A 19,669-nucleotide genomic window follows, 5' to 3' on the forward strand; every position below is an offset into this window, starting at 1 on the left:
AATTACCTACTCTCCAAAGAAATATTGATAAAATTTCCAAACCACAGGGCCCAAGTTTCTGATGAAAGAACTAATGTGTGTAGTTTAATAGACGATGAAAAGACTCATGCAAATAAACAAAAAAATAAAACCATAAAAAGACTCACCCACCAAAGTAGGTCCTTGAGATATGTCAGAACGCTAGACATACAGAAAAGATTTGGGAGGTGGGGGGAGAATAGGTATCAAAAGATCTTAAACCAGGACTGCATCAGACTTCTCAAAGGCAGCACCAGGAGCTGAAAGCACATGGAGTGATACCTTCAAAAGGAAAAGGATTTTCAAGCAATTCTACATCTAGTTACATCATATACATCATATACATCTATATTATTAATTAAGTGTGAGAGTTGAAGGAAGGCATTTTCAGATGTCCAAGATTTTAAAAATGTACTTTTTTAAAGAAGTTATTAGAGGGTAGTGGATGTGGCTCAGGCAACTGGGCTCTTGTCTACCATATAGGAGGCCCAGGGTTTGTTTCCTGGGGCCTCCTGGTGAAGGTGAGCTGGCCTGCCCGGTGAGCTGACCTAAGCAGAGAGCCAAGCAGAGAGCCAGCCCGAGTGGAGAGTTGGCGCAGCAAGATGACGCAACAAAAAGAAACACAGAGGAAAGACCAATAGGAGACACAGCAGACCAGGGAGGTAAGGTGGTGCAAGCAATTGAGCACCTTTCTCCCACTCCTGAAGGTCCCAGGATCGGTTCCCGGACATCTAGTTAAAGAGAAGACAAGCAGACATGCAAGAGTGCACAGAGAACAGACACAGATCAGACAATGAGGGGGGAGGGGAGAAAGAAAGACATCTTTAAAAAATTTTTAGAAAGAAGTTACTAGAAACATGCTCCATCCGAATGAAGGGACAGACTAAGAAAGGAAATACATTATCCAACACAAGAGGCAACTATATAACTCCATTTAAGGCCTAAAGAACAAACAGTTCAGAATGGAGCAGGTCAGAACATGGTAGCAGAGAAACTACACCAAAAGATGAAATGCATAGAATATTTGATGTATTTGAATATACTTTTAAAAGCAATTTATAATTCTGGCAGGATAGTTGATAGTGAATTAGTAATAGATACAAAGAAAACTAAGCAAAGGAAAAATAAGACAATTGTTAACTCTTGGGAGAAACCTGGAAGATAAAAGAATGCAATCTTAGTACATGGCTGTGCTGTAAATAATATATACCTGGTCATAATTATGTAAGCACTGAATATTGACTTAAACTAAAATCACTTGTGGTGGGCAGCCTCTCTGTGGCATTCTCTGTAAAGCTTTTTTCTCTGTGACCTTCTCTAGAAAGCCTTCAGTAATAGAATTAAGACCCATTCTGATTTAGCTCTGCCATACCTTAACTGAAATAAACTTGTCAAAAGGTCCTGTTTATAAGAGTTCATACCCATAAGAATGGATTATGTTTAAAAATTAAGAAGTTAATACAGAATACTCAAAACTGAAAAAAATAAATCAAGAAATAGCCATAAACATGTGTTTTTAAAATATGGTTTAAAATACCAGCTACTACAATCTTAAAAATGTATTTTATCAATTGTAACAAATGTTTCACACCTATGTTAATAAAAGGGTGATAGATGGGAATCCTGTATTTTATGCATAATTGTTCTGTAAACCCCCAACTTCTCTAATGAAAATTAAAACAAAAAACAGCTAGGGAAACGGATATGGCTCAAACAGTTGGGCTCCCGTTGAAGGCAAGCTGGCCCACATGGCTGTGCCACCCTCTGAGGGCAAGCTGGCCCAGCTGGGTAGCTGGCCCACATGGGAATGCTGCCCCGTGGAGGAATGCCACCCCTTGCAGGAGTGCTATGTGAGGCGGAGAGCTAGAGCAACAAGATGACACAACAAGAGACACAGAGGAGAGAAAATGAGAAGACGTAGTAGAACAGGGAGCTGAGATGGTACAAGAGAATAATCACCTGTCTCCCATTCTGGAAGGTCCCAGGATCGGTTCCCAGAGCCACCTAATGAGACAACAAGGAGACACAGAAGAACACAGAGCAAATGGACACAGGGAGCAGCCAACGGGCCGGGGGGGGGGGGGGGGGGTGGGATACATAAAAATAAAATAAATAAATCTTTAAAAAAAAAGGCTAAAAGTTTAAAGTTGCCTCTGTGGAGTAGAAATTGGGTGAAGGAAAAGGTGGAATGGGAAACTACTGTTTGGGTTTGTTGTTTTTTTTTAACTACATTCATGTAAAACTTGAGTAAAGGTTAGAAAGAAAATTAAACTACATAATAAGTTATCACTCATGCATTCATTAAAATCTCCATTTCATGGTGGTGATCTTTTGGGCATTTTAAGGAGTCTAATTCAAAGTATAAACAAAGTATCACAAGAAACAGTCAGAGTTTGTGCAAGGATATTAGACCAAGGATTTGAAAACTGAATTTGTAGGAATCTTACCACAGAATGTTTTCAATGTGCTCACTCTTCCTCAGAGGTTGACAGAGCATAAAAGAAATGTCAACCTAGTAAGACCAGGCTCCACTCTACCAGTACAACTGCTAATTGTTCAATAAACGAATCGAGTAAATAAATAGCCCTAGAAATAGATCCATTTTTTGGAGACTCAAGTCATGCCTACTTTTTCAACAGGATTGAAACAACAGAGAGTTATTTAAAGGTAATTCCATGATGACCAACTCTTCACTAAGCATTTTCTACAGAATCCTTTAATTCTAAAGTGATTCTGGCATGAAGAACAACCTAAGATCTTCACACTCCTTTGCTATCCAAATGTCAAGTATCTTTAAAAGATGTACTCCAAACCCCTCATTTTATAGGTAATGAAAGTAAGGCCCAGAGCCAAGGGAACACAGCTAGATGGCAAGAAAAGTGAGACTACGGCCCAGTTCTCTTGACATCTAGTTTTTTTCCAGGGTTCTCACATTCCCTCACACCTTATCAAGCCTCCCTATAAATCCAAAAGCATTTCTGTATTACATCATGTTATTTGACTTGTGTAAAATGCTAGCCTTCACAGTGAACAGAGGATAACATCAGCAAGAGCAGAAAAGGCAGCAGGAATATCCAAAGGGAACTTCATTAGGCGTGTGTATGTTTTAAATATATATATAACAAACGAGGATGGTGAGAAATGGGTGTTTCTAACAAGTCATTTAACTTTCCTTTTCCTGTTAACTGGTCTCCCTCTCTCTTAAGATCAATACACTACAGTAACTTCAAAGTTACAACAATCAGAGAAGCAGATGTGGCTCCAGCAACTGAGCTGCCTACCACATGGGAGGTCCTGGGCTAGGTTCCTGGTACCTCCTGGAGAAGGCGAGCTGGCCTGGTGAGCTGACACAACATGATGACGCAATAAAAGACACACAGAGAAGAAAGACAATGAGAGACACAACAAACAGGGAGCTGAGGTGGCTCAGGTGATTGAGCGCCTCTCTCCTAAAGAGAAGAGGAGCAGACACAGAAAGCACACAGCAAAAGAGCACAGAGAGCAAACAGCAAACTCAAACAATGGGGTGGGGGGTAGGGATTAATAAATAAATCTAAAATAAAAGAGGTATAACAATCACTCCATATACTTTGTTTTAGTTGGAGTTTCCTGATGGTTTAGTTGCAAGTCTTCTCTCAAAAACAGTTTGTCTAATAGTAGTCCCGACTACAGTACCAACACCTTTTGGGGGGTTCTCAATAATCTCCTTTTTAAAATCTGCTAAATGAGTAGATATTAGAACATTTCAGCCAAAAATATAAAGAATTTCTAATCAACATATAACAAATACCTCTTGGTTTATACACTCATGCAGTTCTAGCACTTAAAAAACACAATATCTGGTATTAAGTAGAAAATGCAACTTTTGCTTGGTTATCACAGTGCATTGTAAAGGAGCCTAATTTCTCATACGCTGTTTTAGTTAGATACTGACACTTAATACATTTTTCACTGTTCAAGTAGCCAAAAACCAAAAAGAAGTTCACATGCAATAGCAGAAAAGCTCTGGCTGCTTTCATGCCAATTTAATATTTTTTTAATATTTTCATTTTTGGCTCTAATCAATCATTTTATGCTTATTAATGGGCTTGGTACTCCTGATACCCCTTCGTCACTTTCCATCAATGATCAGAATGAAATAAATTGGAGCATAGTGCCAAACACTAAACCATCACATATGGAAACTACCAGGAATGCACAGGGTGAAAGAACAACCCAAAATGAGGTACTCTGACAATTTATGCTGAGTAAATGTATGTTAAATTAAGGGCTACCTACTCCTTGTAGAATAGCTTCATCTCCCTTTGGTGAAGTGTAGTGTAAAGTCTGATCTACTGTTCAGGAGTGGTCAGGCTGGGAGTTCAAATCTGGAACCATACTTATCAAGAAGTCTGAATCCAGTCCTGGTTTAGCAACCTGACTCCTCAAAGGAAAAGTCTAGCACAGTTAGGCCCACTTTATACTCAAACCTTGAGCTGAGCACATGTGAGCAAGATGACTAGATCCCTCCCAACTCATCAATGAAACTACTGAAATTGTGTGGCTTTTGATTCTCCTTTAGACCTTGCCTTGCTTCTGCACATGTCATATTTTACCCATATCTTAGTTTATCCACTATGAGAAAATGAGGATGGTCATGCTAACCAGTCTCAAATTGTTAACAGTCAATCTCAACATATGACGTGCTTTGATAAAATTCTATACTTGGAAATGTCCTACAGAAACTTGCTTAACTGCAAACTCAAGACTACTAAAGCGGATGATTATTTAGAAGACATTTAATTCAAAAGCCGGGTATAAGGTGAGATGTCCTACAAGGTCTACACTACAGGGGCTCTCTACTAAAGAGTAAACCAACTGGTGATTGAAATACTGCTCCATTTTTCAATCTTGAAGATGAATGTGAAGTCAAATATACATTTAAGTAGTTCACTGCATTTTGCTTCTTTGAAAACTGACCAACCAGTCCCCAAAAGTCCCATTGGGTAATTTGTCCTAATATCAACTCAGAACTGCACACATTTAAAAAATAAAACTCTATGAATGTGATAATGCCATTTAGCCCTAGTCACTCCACCAAGCAGAGATATGCACGGAAGAAACAAGTTCAGGATGGTGCTGGTTCTTTGCAATGAAGATTGTCACACCTCAGATCTATGGGCTCCTAACTTGTCTGCCTTTGCGTAGTCACAGACTTACTGGACTCAAAGCACCATCCACATGCTTGCTACCTGCAGCCGGTTCAGTTTACGTTCCAGAAATGCCAATACCTCTAATCTCAATTATGTTTTCATTATGTTTTCTTCCGCACCATCCCCTAAATGTTTGTTTGAACAAGAAATAATTTTATATGTATATGCATGAAGTGCTGCTAAGAAGCAGTTAACTGTGTGCACACTCTTTGAAACTGGCCAGCTTTTCACAATCTGAAAAGCTACTCAATCTCCTCATGAAGCTCAGGAGAGCAGTGGAAAGCAGCCTGTGTTAGTTCTCTTTAAACAAGATGGCCAATAGGAGCAAATGTGCTCAGCTGGCTCATTCAACTTGAATTACTTAAAAAGTTGTCTGTCAAATGTGGCGATCAAGACATCTACACGGCAACATATAAACTGTGCAAATGTACATGCGGTCCCTGAAGAGCTGGTAAGACACAAGCTGCCCCCTGAGCCAGGGGAACATGTGACATGGCAAGTGCTTGGCCATTTTTTTTTCATGTTATAAAGTATGATTCAAAACTACTTGGGAAACTAATTTTGTAAAATACTTTGTAAATATTTAAAAAAAACATTTCGGGGGAAGCGAACTTAGCACAGGGGATAGAGCGTCGGTCTACCACATGCAAGGTCCGCAGTTCAAACCCCGGGCCTCCTTGACCCATGTGGAGCTGGCCCATGAGCAGTGCTGATGCACACAAGGAGTGTGCCCTGTAATGAGAGCTGCCCATCACGAAAGAAAGTGCAGCCTGCCCAGGAATGGCGCCACACACATGGAGAGCTGATGCAGCAAGATGACACAACAACAACAACAACAACAACAACAAAAAGAAACACAGATTCCTATGCTGCTGACAACAACAGAGCGGACAAAAAGAAAACACGCAGCCAATGGACACAGAGAACAGACAACTGGGGTGGGGGGAGAAGGGGAGAGAAATAAAAACAAATCTTAAAAAAAAAAAATTTCAATCTATAACTCAAATTAAGTGTCCACACATCAGTGAAAACTTTAAACTGAAAGGCAAACTTTTCTCCTTTAGCATATTTTAAAAATAATTGGTCAAATTTACACACATATGTACACTCAAAACTTGGAAAGGCTGACCCATCTTAGGTAGCAACCAGAATCCATAAAGGATGCATTCCACAAAGTAATTCTATTTAGATAGCTTTATTCCTCAAATTCTCCATAAGAAAAATTAGATTAATTATGGGTATTTTTCACATGAAGAAGATCCTAAGGAACAATTAGATTGCATTGACAGAGCAACATGAGGTTCCCCAGGCAAAAGTGTCCAATTGTTCAGACGCATCAAATGAGTTATATATCATATAAAGATAACAGCCCGAGAACTGAAATACTGTAAAGGTGCCTCAAATCACACAGAATCAGGTTTAATTACAAAATGATTATATGTATGTGTGTTGTATAGATACGGTTGTTCAACTTACTATTCAATTTTAAGCAATTATCAAATGAGCAATAAGGGCCTTGCCTACCTCAGTACTTCTTTTTTTTTTCTTTTAAAGATTTATTTATTTATTTATTTATTTAATTCCCCTCCCCTCCCCGGGTTGTCTGTTTTCTGTGTCTTTTTGCTGCGTCTTGTTTCTCTGTCCGCTTCTGTTGTCGTCAGTGGCACGGGAAGTGTGGGCGGCGCCATTCCTGGGCAGGCTGCTCCCTCCTTCGCGCTGGGCGGCTCTCCCTATGGGTACACTCCTTGCGCGTGGGGCTCCCCTACGCGGGGGACACCCTTGCATGGCAGGGCACTCCTTGCGCGCATCAGCACTGCGCATGGGCCAGCTCCACACGGGTCAAGGAGGCCTGGGGCTTGAACCGCGGACCTCCCATGTGGTAGACGGACGCCCTAACCACTGGGCCAAAGTCCGTTTCCCCCTCAGTACTTCTTATCATCTTTCTCTTAGGTTCCCTGAGTAGTTTGTGCTCCATCAGACTTTGCTAGACACTCTGCAATTGTGCCCATAAACCTAATTCTCCAAACTTTTTTTTTGCTGAGAAGGCCTTTTTGAAACCTATAACAGGCATTCTCCCATATTACAACTTATTTTCATTTTGCCAGAGAAAAATCAGCTAGACTTATATCGGGATAAGACAAGGACTGGGAAAGGGCATTTATAGGAATACTTTGCTAGATATTAATTTTATAAACTATCTGGACAGCTCTTCCTCCTGCCACAACTACACACAGAAGCAGCTACAGAGGAAATGAGACTATGGAAAGAGGGAAATGTTGGAAGAAAGGGGGGCAGTGCAGGGCTGAGCCTGCCAGGGAAAAATCTGCCAAGTGACCAAATATGTCATGACAAATAATATCTTACAAACAAATCAAAGACACAAAGGTTTTCTACATGGACCCTGTCCTTCGTCTTTCCTTATTCTGAAGGAGAACCCAAAATAAAGATGTTTGCAGAGAAAGAAACAGGGCGGTGAGATTCATCCCAATTCAGAATGGAAGCTTGACAAGCTAATTTCTCCTTTGGGTGCTTGGATTTATCATACCTAAAAGTCTAATATTTTTCATTTGGGAGAGGGGCTGTAAAATGTCATTCTAGACACAAGCAGAAGTGAAATACAAACTTGTCTATCATCCAGGTGGAGCCCTCCACGAAGGCAGAGCCCCAACTATGCTCTCTTGGGAGGAGGGGGGGGTCACTTGCTGAGCAACATTGATATTTACAAGGAAAAAGTCTCCTTCCCTTTTTATCTAGAGTAGAGCCCTGCATATAGGCACCGCAAGCTATGCATGTGACCCACAACCGCAGCCCTTTTCTAATCAGAACAGTGAGTCCGAAGTTGGGAGGGATGAGAGAGTCTCTCTCACACCTGAAAGTATGAGCTAGTAGAATGCTCTGGAAAAGCAGTTAAAGCACTACGAGTTCCAGTGCATTAAAACTGTTTGTATTCTTTGACTTAGCAATTTGATTTCTTTAGAACTGATTCTAGCATAAAAATTTCAAATTCATAAAACAAAACCAAAAATGCCATGATGTATTATGCAGTGCTATTTATATTTACCTAAGAGGTGGAAGATCATAAATCATTAGAGGAATTTAAATTATATTACCCTTTGGTGTGTCCAGTCAATGCAATGTTTTATATCAATGAAAATACTTATTAGCAAATGTTTAATAATAATATCAGAAATGCTTATGCTTTTTGTTTGTTTTGTTTTTAGGAAGTACTAGGGATTGAATCAGGACCTTGTAAATGTGAAGCAGGCATTCAACCTCTGAGCTATACCAGCTCCACTGAAATGCTTATGTTTTAATGTTAAGGTTGAAAAAGGAGAAAGCAACATTCAAAAGTGTGCCGATGGAAAGATCTCAGCTATGTTTTTTTAAATGCATATTAAAACAGCTAAGAAAGAAGTAAACCAACACATTAAGAGTTTTCCCAGACAGTGAGATTATAGATGATTTGCTTTCCTTCTCCTTTTTTTTCTTTTGTTTTTTTCTGAATGTCCTAAAATGGCCATGCATTCCTTTTATAATCAGAAAATAAAAAACATATTATAGACATGAAGGATTGAGGGAGGAAAGCAAGCCAAATATTTAGTTTCTCCTAGTAATAGCTAAGTTGGAAGCTAAACTATAATAAAATATAATCAAATAACATTTTAATGGGGCAGGTGAACAACAAAGCCAATTTCTAGAACGGTATTTTCCAGGTTGTCTAGACCAAGCAATTTAAAAGAGGCATATTCCTGACTGGAAAGCTGCACTACTCAAAGTTAAACAGGTATCAAGACCATATCACTTTGTTCTACAAATTTATTCAACATTCAACAAATGTGTACGCCACATTTACTCTGTGCCAGGCGCTGGGGATCCAACAGTGAACAAAACAGATGGGATTTGTGCACTTAAGAAGCTTACAGCATAGTGGGGCTGAAAAGGATGGTTTGTATACGTCAACCCTGCTGAAGCTGATTCAATTACTGCTGCCAAAATTAGACGCTAGAGCTATAAAGAAATTCCTATTCTTCTATGCTAACAAGAACTCCGGTTATTGAATCACCGTTTACTCCCTCCTCCCCAAACCAAAGGACACTTTGTGAAGTACGAGGGAACTTTGAGCAGTTGGAGATCGAAATCCCGAGCACCCTTGAGTGGATGTAAACAAGGACTCTGAAAGAGGAACAGCCAAGGGCTTGAATTCAGACTCCATCACTCGCCAGGTGTGCTGCCTCACACAGGTGACTGCCTTCCTAAGTCTCTTTACTAAAATAGAGATCACGCTATAGAGTTTACTGTGGATCTTGTTTTGAGGATTAAAGACAATCACTGCCTGGCAAGCACATTCAGCCCAATGCCTGGCCCAGAGCAAGGGCCCAACAGACCAATTCTTTCTTTTAGCCATAAAATATACATGTTTATACATCAAATAAAGAAACAAGGGAGAAGATATAAAAGTCAACAAAATGGGGACTGCTAAAAGATATGAAAATGTGTGAAAATTGATGATTGTGGTGATGGTTGCACAACTGTAAATATATCTATTTTAAAGACATTGAATTTTACACTTAAATGGGTAAATTGTATGATATGTGGATTATATCTTAGTAAAAAGGTTATAAAAAATAATTTTTTAAAAGTCAATTAAATACTTCAAACAATATGTCCCAATGGGCTAACAGATATTCTTTGTAACCAATGTGACATTTTCTACTTTGTAGTTAGCGAATAGGTCTTCAGTTCTTTCCCTATTCTAATAAGACTCTTTCAAGGTTTTCTTATCTACCAATTTCCTCAGGGAAAAGATGGACAAGCAGACAGGGCAGTAACACACACAAATCTCAAAAAGACAACTTCTTAAATTTATTTTACCTCAGTCCTAGGACAAGCTTAATTTAATTGTTTTACATTCTGTTTTCACATATAAAAACAAGCAACTAAACGAGGTAACAAAACATCTTCACAAAGTGAATTTAAAACTCATTGCCTCATTACTTAACACCTAATGTCACCACTAAAATGTATACAAATGACACAAAGGGACAAATGTTTGGTCCAAAAACATTATGCTGAATCCTGCCTAATAGAAGCTTATTTTTCACATTGACAAGAAGCAAAATGACTGTCTGTGTTATTACCTTCCAGCAAAATGCACAATCACTCTTTATATACAAATTTTGGCACCATTACCTCATCAGGGAGACATAAAACAGGGTATGTCCACGAGTAGAACAAAACCCAAGAAAAAGGCAGGGCAAGCATTCTCTTTCTCCTTCATTCAATGAATCTTTACTGAATGTCACTATATGCCTACATGAAGACCCATCCCTCATTTTACTTTCTATATCTTTCTGTGAAGCTAGTAACATTAGCTTCATTAATCCATAGAAACTACTTTGATATGAATTTTTTGTTTATAATATATATACTTTAAGTGATTTTATATTTATTTTGAATTTCACCATAATACTCAGAGAATCAGGGGTACCTATAATGGTGTTTGGGGTTGAACTGTGTCCGCCTGAAAAAGATAAAAGTCTTAAGCCCCACCATCCTGTGAACGTGCCCTTACTTGGAAACAGGGCCTTTGAAGATGTGATTAGTTAAGATGAGGCCAAACCAGATTAGAGTGGGCTCTAATCTAACAAGACTGGTGCCTGATGAGAAAAGGAAATTTGGACACAGACAAAAACAGGGGAGAAAGCCATGTGAAAACAGAGGCAGAGACTGCACCCATGCATCTACAAGCCAAGGAACAGGGAGGGCTGTCGGGCAAACGCTAGAAGCTAGAAGAGGCAAAGGACTCAACCCTACAAGTTTTAGAGGAAGCGTGACACCTTGATCTCACACTTCTACCCTTCCGAACTGTGAGACAAAGTTCGTTGTTTTAAACCATACAGTTTGTGGCACTTTATTATGGTAGCCCTAGGAAACAAAGACAGGTGGTCTAATGATCCAGCAAATGTACAGATTTGATTTTCTACTTGGGTTGCCTTTTGCATTTGAACACGGGTAGCTCTTGTGCACTTTGATACGGCACTTCCTTTGAGCTGCTCTATCACCACTAGATCTCACTGAACTAGTCCACACTTTCACTGGCACCTGAAGAATCAGTTATTCATACTGCAAGGTGGCCCAGGAAGGTAAGGGGGGAAGGACATTTACAGCCAAGACAGAGAGTGGTACTGTCTAGAAGTTTTTCAGCCCCTCAAAACTTCCATAGAGTTCGTGTTGAAGGTCAAAGTTAAGCCCTTTTTCTTATGAGCACAGTAATTCAACAACTATGCTCATCTGCCAAATTCGCATGGGGGTGGGGTTGGGGGAGAGAGCCAGGTTTATCTCCATTTAGCGTAGTATTGACAGGGAGCACTCCCATTAGCGACAGTAGAAAGTTCCTCATTGTGGGCAGACTTATAATCATCACTGATTTGTGGAGTAATGAAATGCAGAAGTGAAAGTGATCATCTTACTAACATTGTGAGTCACAGCTGAACTTATAAAATCACTGGGAAATACCTCAAAGAATAATATCAGTTAAGTAGTATACCAACTCCATGCTCAGTGACTGAAAAATCAAAGTAAGCCAGGATTAATAGTTAACCTTTTTTCAAAAGAATCAAGTTTAAAAGAAATGTTCAATTTTCATTTAACAAGATTGGTAAGTAAATGCTGAAGAACAGGAGAATACCATACCTATTGTTGATAATGTACGAATGTGCTGCCTTCTCATGAATTAGCTTGAAACCCTCTATATTGCATATTCAAACACTATGCTCTTTGCCTTTGGAGATAAAGGAAAAGCAAAAGAATTTAGGGACAGCTCTGGGGATTTAAAAGAGAACCATTTATTCCTCCAATTAATTGACCTTAAAATTTTAATTCCCAATATCATGTTTCTTTCCTTGGAAAACACATAGAACCATCAGGTGAAGGACTACATAAACAAGCATTCTTCCTTTAGCATATCTGGTCATTAAGTCTTCTCTCATTAAAACCACACTCATTATCATACATCAGCAATTGTCTTTCCACTGTCCCCCCTGAAAACTTCAAATGATTCTAGTAGGATTCTCTATATTTGCTACACTATTAACTTTTCTTAATATCATCTCAAAAATAATTCATGAAGGCCACACAGAAATGAAACTATTCTGTCTGGCTCACTTGATAAACAAATAGTAAGGTCCATTCCACTTATTAATAAATTAAGGAAGAGTGCTACCAATTAGTTTTTCATTAAGCTCCTCAAATTCTCTGTGGGGCTCAAGTTGAGGGTCAAATCTGCAGCCTTCTTCATTAGCAGAGTGATTAAACAACTCTACTCACCTGCCACACTACAACATCTTGACAGACACAATCTACCCTGTGAGACAAACAGGGCAGATGTCTCTGTACCACTTTGCAACTGAGAAAATGAGGCACTAATACATGTGACTTTCTTAAAGGAAAAAGGTCAAGCAACTTGTAAAGGGCTAGGACGATGGCTCTTTTCTGAGACAGTGGCTCTCAACCTTATTTGCTCGGTAGAATCACCTGGGGAGCTTGGACAAACACCATTCCAGGTGACCAAGCCAGGCCAATTAAACGCCTGGGGGTGGTGCCTGGGTAGCAGATGTTTTTAAAGCTCCTCCAAGTGACATAAAGGCACAGTCAGCATTGAGAACCACTGTCCTATAATCTATGGACTTTAGTTTTCTTTCTCTCACTTCCCTTTCTGCCTTTGCTTAACCAGTCGGAGAGGGGAGGGGGTAAGAATGACAGAACAGCAGAGCGGTGGTAAATGGGAGTAAATGGTAATGAAGGAAGGACACACCTGAACGAAACATGTTCCTGGGTATGGGGGGTGGGGACCCAAAAAGACACATAATTCATTAAAAATCAAAAGGAAAATACATCTACATGAGCTTTTTAGCAAGCCAAGCTCAATACATGTAGTTACACACATTGAAGTATATGCCATGTTTCTTCTCTTCCCCATTCCCCAAAACAGCAAATTTTCAAAGAAATAACTATACACATGTCCCAAATGCCAAGAATGAAATGCTAAGGAAATTCTTTCCAACATGTGTGAGTTTTGTACAGTACATCATTTCTCCTATTCATGTACCTTAAAGTAGAAAGATCAGAGTAGAATATCCAAACATACGAATGCAATAATAAGTTTTCTCTCCGATTAAGCATGCTATGAAACCCATTAATTTTTTTAAGATGTATTTATTTATTTATTTCTATTTCTCCCCCCACCACACCCCACCACACCCCACCCCAGTTGTCTATTCTCTGTGTCTATTTGCTGTGTCTTCTTTGTCCGCTTCTGTTGTCAGCGGCACCAGGAATCTGTGTTTCTTTTTGTTGCGTCATCTTGTTGTGTCAGCTCTCCATGTGCGTGGCACCATTCCTGGGCAGGCTTCACTTTCTTTCACGCTGGGCAGCTCTCCTTACGGGGCGCACTCCTTGCACGTGGGGCTCCCCTACGCGGGGGACACCCCTGCGTGGCAGGACACTCCTTGTGCGCATCAGCACTGCGCATGGGCCAGCTCCACATGGGTCAAGGAGGCCCGGGGTTTGAACCGCGGACCTCCCATGTGGTAGATGGACGCCCTAAGCACTGGGCCAAGTCTGCCGCCCCCATTAATTTTTTTCCAGAAGGAACTCCATTTGTAACACTTTACCCCTGAGCAAAATTTGGTTCTTAGGCAACCAGGAAGCGCTCCAGTGCTGGTACTAATGCATCAAGAGGAAAGCCTGACTAAAAGATCCATCCTCTAATGAGGAATTCCAAGAACAAGAAACAGTTAAGTTTCTGTTTTTGTTTTTGCTTTTAGAAGGTACCAAGGATTGAACCCAGGACCTTATATATGGCAAGCAGGTACTCAAGTACTGAGCTACATCTGCTACCCAGAAACAATTAAGTTTTAACTTGGGATTTCAAATTCCAGTTGTGCTGTTCTCTACCACCCAAAGAAATCACAAAACCACTCAATATTTCCCCCAAAGATGGCAGATTTGACCTCTTAAATTCTCTAGAATCTAGAGGAAAATTTTAAAAACCACACTTTTACAACCTTTACACCTCCATCTACATACACACAAACACATAGGACTGCACCTCACAAACTGGGTTTGTGAAAAACAATACCAGTTATACAATACCCAATACCCTCAAAACGAAAATACCAGGAAGTGATTTTATTCAACTCAATCTAAAGGACATTAGTCAAAGGCAACTGACAGTTTTATAAGTGCTCAACCTGAAGCTCTTGGTTCGTTAAAGCTCATACTACAAAACTACCGTGGTTGACTTCCCCCTGCCCTTCTCCCCAAATCCATCTCTTTTAGCTCTGCCAACTAACCCGCTCCAAATGTGTTCTGTTTCTCACTTTGTTTTTCCCAAAAGGGAAAAATTAATGGTCAAGTGGGTTTAATTTTTAAACTGGTACAAGAGTTTTTAAACACACTGTGCTGAGAAAAAAATGCAAATGGAATGTTCTTGAAATGGATGCCCATTAAATACACACATGACCCAGGCCTTTTCTAAGACAAGTTCTAAAATTCTGCAGAGGTCAGAAGTTTAGTTTATTCAGCAACAATAGCTCTATTAACAGCTTCAGTGCCTTCTTGTCACCACAGTAAACAAGCACACATTCCAAATCCTAGAAAAGTCGAGGCAATAAAGGGAAGATTGGAGATGACTAAGGCGCTGCTACTGAGCCTGAAACCATTTCATCTAAAGCTATGCCATGTGAATCTACAGAAGATGCAACCGCAGGAATGGATGGATAACATATAAAACCAGGTACACTGGGAATTGATTTTCCAGAGAACAAGGTGGAGCCCTTTGGTGAGTGGATTTTTAAAATATTTAACACTACCAAATGATAATAGTGATGAATAATAGTGCCTTAAAGCTATTTAAGTACATGCCCAGAGTGCCAGTATTCCATATCAACTCATGTACTGCTCTAGTTTTCAAACTCAGATAAACACTAAATAATCCAGTCTTTTTATTGGAGGCTAAAGTTAAAAGTCAAAATTAAGCAGACTTCTAAGCAAAGTGAAGTGAAAAATAACCCAAGCCTTACAGCTGTTCCAGAGAGTGTGTGGCTAATTTTACAACAGCTACCCCCCAGTGAGGTCACGCTGCAGGAACTCAGTCCTACCCCACACTTGAATAAATAAAATCATGACAAGCAATAAACTGACGGGTGTTACAAAATGAAACAGCAGAGCTTCATTCTATCACGTAAATTACCCAACTAGAAGAAAATCTTGCTTCCAAGTTCATTGAGAATTAACTCTTATTCTTCCCACATCCTTTTCTTTACTTGCAAATTTGCACCTGCACTAATTAACTGCGGCCTTGTTAATGTCTTAACTCCTTTTCCATGCTTTTCACATCAAGATACCAGTCTGAACTTCGCTCCTGCTAAGCAGGGGGCACACCGTATACATCCAAAGATGGGTAACAAGAGAGATGCTTGTTCCCCACATGGAACCTCACATGTCTGATCAGACAAGTACGGTTGGAAAACCAATTTTGGCTCATTCTCCGTCACTTCCTCCCAATGTAGTTTCATTTTAAATGGCTTCCCAGAATATCTGAAAGACCCAAATTAAAATAAAAGTACCAAGAGAAGGCACTCAAAACACCAAAAATTTCTAAAGTCAAAAGTAAATCTCAATCATCATTTCCATTTGAGTAAACAAGAGGGCTCACCACATCTGCTTTCATTCCCTTCCTCTAGCCCCCTCTTGTACAATAAAGTCCTTGTTTTTTCTTTACCAATGCTAAGATTTTTTTAAAATTTAGAAATAACACACAAAAAGAGTAGATATAATATATGAAATTCAAACATTTATCTAAAAATTTTTGTTTTATCTTAAAAAGCTTGAGCTGTTTTTTGCTAACAATTATACGTCCACCTGGCGCCTAATTTTCATTCTTGATTTTTATTTTCTCCTTTCGTTCCTCAATTTCTCACATCCTTAATTAACGACATCTTTCCCACCAATTATCCCCAATTCTTCTCTCTCAGCCATTCAGTCTCTTTCGCACATATTTACGTTTTCCACTAGATTTTCAGTCCTCTAATTTTTTTCCCTTGGTACACAGGAACCTAAACAACTTCCAGTCTGAGACCCTTCCTATTACCCTCATCCCTGCCCTCACTCCTCTCCCAAAATGGCCATGATACTGACAGCTGTCATCCCCTTTATCTTTGAACAATCCAGACTTAAGGAGAAAAGTACCCACCCCACCCCCATGTAGTTCATTTTACTTTGTTTCCCCAGTGCACCCTGGGGCATGCCTCCTTTACCATGTCTACTCTGTTTATTCCCCAAGGGAGCAATGCAGCTCTCTCCTCAGTATATGTAGATTTCCATGGCTTGCTGGCCTCTGTTAACACCACTGGCCATCTGAACCCTGTTGTACAGGCATGCCAACCACGATTTTGGATCTACTATCAGTACGGCATATACTGAATTCTATTTCCAACAGCAATAATAGATTAATCCTCATCCATTTCTCTTGCACCTTGTTTCCCTTGTGACAAATGGACTACATTTGCCAGATGGCTGGCTGAGTTAGGGGCAGGGAAGGTGCTGTGTCTCTGGACATAGACAAGAACCCAATGGCTCAACTGGGGCTTAAACTTTTGATCACCAAGCAGCCACAGCCACATCATGGGCAATGGCACTTGCTCAAAGCAGATGGTAAATATAAGCCTCTACAACACAAAACCAACCACGTCAAGACAAATTGGTTAAGCACGCCAAGCATAAAATGAACTCTCTCCCTTCCTAATTTCCCTGATACCTCTTAGGGGAAAAGAGAACTCTGCTTCCCACGGGCCTTCCAACTTAAGACTTAAGGCAGAAAACCACTGATTCAGCCTGACTATATAAAAGCCGCCATGAACAAAAAGCCAAACTTAGTTCTTACTTCAATCAAAATCCAGAGAACATAAAAATCACTTTTCTTTCCTCTCTGAATACCACCAAACAAATCCCCTCAACAATGAACATAAATACATTGTGGGGAAGAGGGCATGGGGAAATATATAAAAATAAATTTTATTTACCTTCTTCTGTTTCATGCCACACGATCCCTTCCAAATTCACACTGGTCCCAGGTTCACAGGGCCCAAGACACTCTGGCTCTGTCACTACGCCAACTTCACATGTATTGACACCCACGGAACGAGTCCGAACCAAAAGCTGTTCAACCGGTGCTGCAATATTGGATGAAGATGGGGAAAAGTAGGATGGTAGAATCTGAGGCGTGAGACTGCTGGAAATCGGCGGTGGTGGTGCTGGCACTGTAAACAGGGGGTCAACCTGCAAAACAGACAGGCTTACTGCAGTGATGCTGCATTCTGTGATTTCTATTTAATGTAATCGGTTTATATCACTTCTAGAATATATCACCATTCCAAATTCCATTTGCAATTACAATACACTTTGAATGTTTCAATGGTGCCAAAATATAAAGTAGAACAGAAATGAGCATTTTATTTTTTTTTCATGCCAAACAAGGTAAATAATAGAACTCTAGCTTCCTGAATTACAACTCTAAATTCACCAATAAACAACCTTTAACCACAGCAGACCTGAACGAGAAAAAAGTTTTGCAAAAATAAAACTATTTCCCACTTGCAATGAAATCTTATTTAATTGTAACACATTTTTCAAAGGAGAAACTCTAATACCATACTTGTAATATTACACATTTAAACACAAGGATAGACTAAATTGTTTTCCAAGTACCTTATAAACCATAACAAATTAAATCACAACTAAAATATATTAACCTACTCTGCTGAATATATAAAACTATAAACTCCGATTACATACACTGAAACACATAAACTGGTTATTATTAGCATGTATTAACCACTAACTCCTAATTAAGTGTCCTACTGCAAAGAATTTATATTAGAGGAGAAATATCTGTGTCCAATATCAAAAGAACTTGAGTTTCTCCAATACACAAGTCCCTTCAATGGTCCAACTTTTAAAGATCTCAGATGAGTTTGAGACCAAGTCTCAGAAGACCTCCCTTGAAATCCAGGAAATACAAATGACAGACAAATAAGTATAACATCTTGATGTGCACTGGTGTCTGTTCTGCACCCCTACCCATAGGGCAAGGAGCAAACAAAAATTCTGGCCATGATGAAAAATTGATGAAATCAAAAGCTGAACACAAACTAAATATAAAGCTCAATAATCAACTCATTCAATCACTTGGTCCATTTTAACAACTGTTAATAACTGCTACGGAGAGCTTTGACCTTCCTGAAGGGTTAGCAATTGTGAAGAAGCCAAAGCAAAGCCTATACCAGCACTCCAGATTACCTGTCTAGACACTTAGTTGGTAGAAGATGATATTATGACACCAACATTAAGAATGTTGCTGAATTGGCTTTCCTTTGTCCTGTGATCAGAACTCATACCTGCCCTTCCATGAATTCAGACCACTAGGAAGGTGGTAAGAAGCCCCAACAAGAGTGGATGGGGTTGACAGACCAAATCCATCTCTACTGCTGGAAAAAATGAAACAAAGCTCAGGATATGTGTTCCCCTGATCTTAAGATGTGCTTGGAATCCAAAGGAGAATGTAAGGGGTTGGAGTATATTGTTTCCTTTCTGGTAGTTGGAGGCCTTTAAAGGATTATTAATTCCATTCCTAGACATAGCACTAAATCTCTGGAGTTTGCATTTAAGGATAAACTGTAATTCCAGTTAAAGATCATCTTGAAGGAACTCAAAGGAACCCTGAAGCAGACAGCCTCCAACACTTCTCTGAAGCTAGTCTTCCTGGAAGGAGCCACCATCCCTTGTTCTTTGGAAATTTTGCTTTGAGCCAATACTGAAATTAACTGGGATCTTTGAGGGACTCATATATCTCGAATATCATGTTGAAAATGGTTAAAAGAGAGAAAGAGAGAGAAAGAGAGAAGTCATTTGAGGAAGTGCGCTCCAGGTTAAACAGCTGAAGCAGTTGTCTGTGTCAGCTCCTTGTTCATACAGACTACAGGAACTACTTCCACAGTTTGCACTTTTGCAAAAGTTATCACTTTTACAGTTATCACTAAAATGATAAACTCACATTCTCTTGCGTAGGTGATCCAAGATGCAATAGAACAGCCCTTCACCCATCTGCATGTTAAAGAAACTTAATTTCCTGCTCTCAAAACTACCATAAAACTTCTTTTGCTCCACACTTTTTATTGTTCTGCATTCTTGATCACAGAGCGCAAGAAAGAAAAGCATTTAACAGTCCCAATCCCCAGATACTGCGATTTATGCTTTCGTGTAAATGCAGCTTAATGTGGATCAAAGTTCACTCTGATAGCTATTATTTTAAAGCTGAGCTGACAAATGGAGAAAGGGGTTCTGAGGCAGAAAATTTAAGGGGAAAAACAGCCAATGTTTTCCCGTGGTCTCTATCACAA

At 39.6% G+C, this 19,669-nt stretch overlaps 1 protein-coding gene across 6 annotated transcripts in view; it reads right to left on the reverse strand.

Moving 5' to 3' along the window:
• Positions 1-19,669, reverse strand: part of ZNF608 (zinc finger protein 608) — a 110,655-nt gene that overhangs the window by 44,214 nt on the left and 46,772 nt on the right. For all 6 annotated transcript variants that reach the window (XR_011646451.1, XM_012524557.4, XM_012524556.4 and 3 more), the window contains one exon: positions 17,294-17,549. Coding sequence is in view for 5 of the 6 variants with exons in the window: in XM_012524557.4 (XP_012380011.1) it covers positions 17,294-17,549 (256 nt within the window). In the remaining variant the exon portion in view is untranslated. The remainder of the gene's footprint in view (positions 1-17,293; positions 17,550-19,669) is intronic.

This window comes from Dasypus novemcinctus, chromosome 2 (genome assembly GCF_030445035.2).
Source record: "Dasypus novemcinctus isolate mDasNov1 chromosome 2, mDasNov1.1.hap2, whole genome shotgun sequence".
NCBI lineage: Eukaryota > Metazoa > Chordata > Mammalia > Cingulata > Dasypodidae > Dasypus > Dasypus novemcinctus.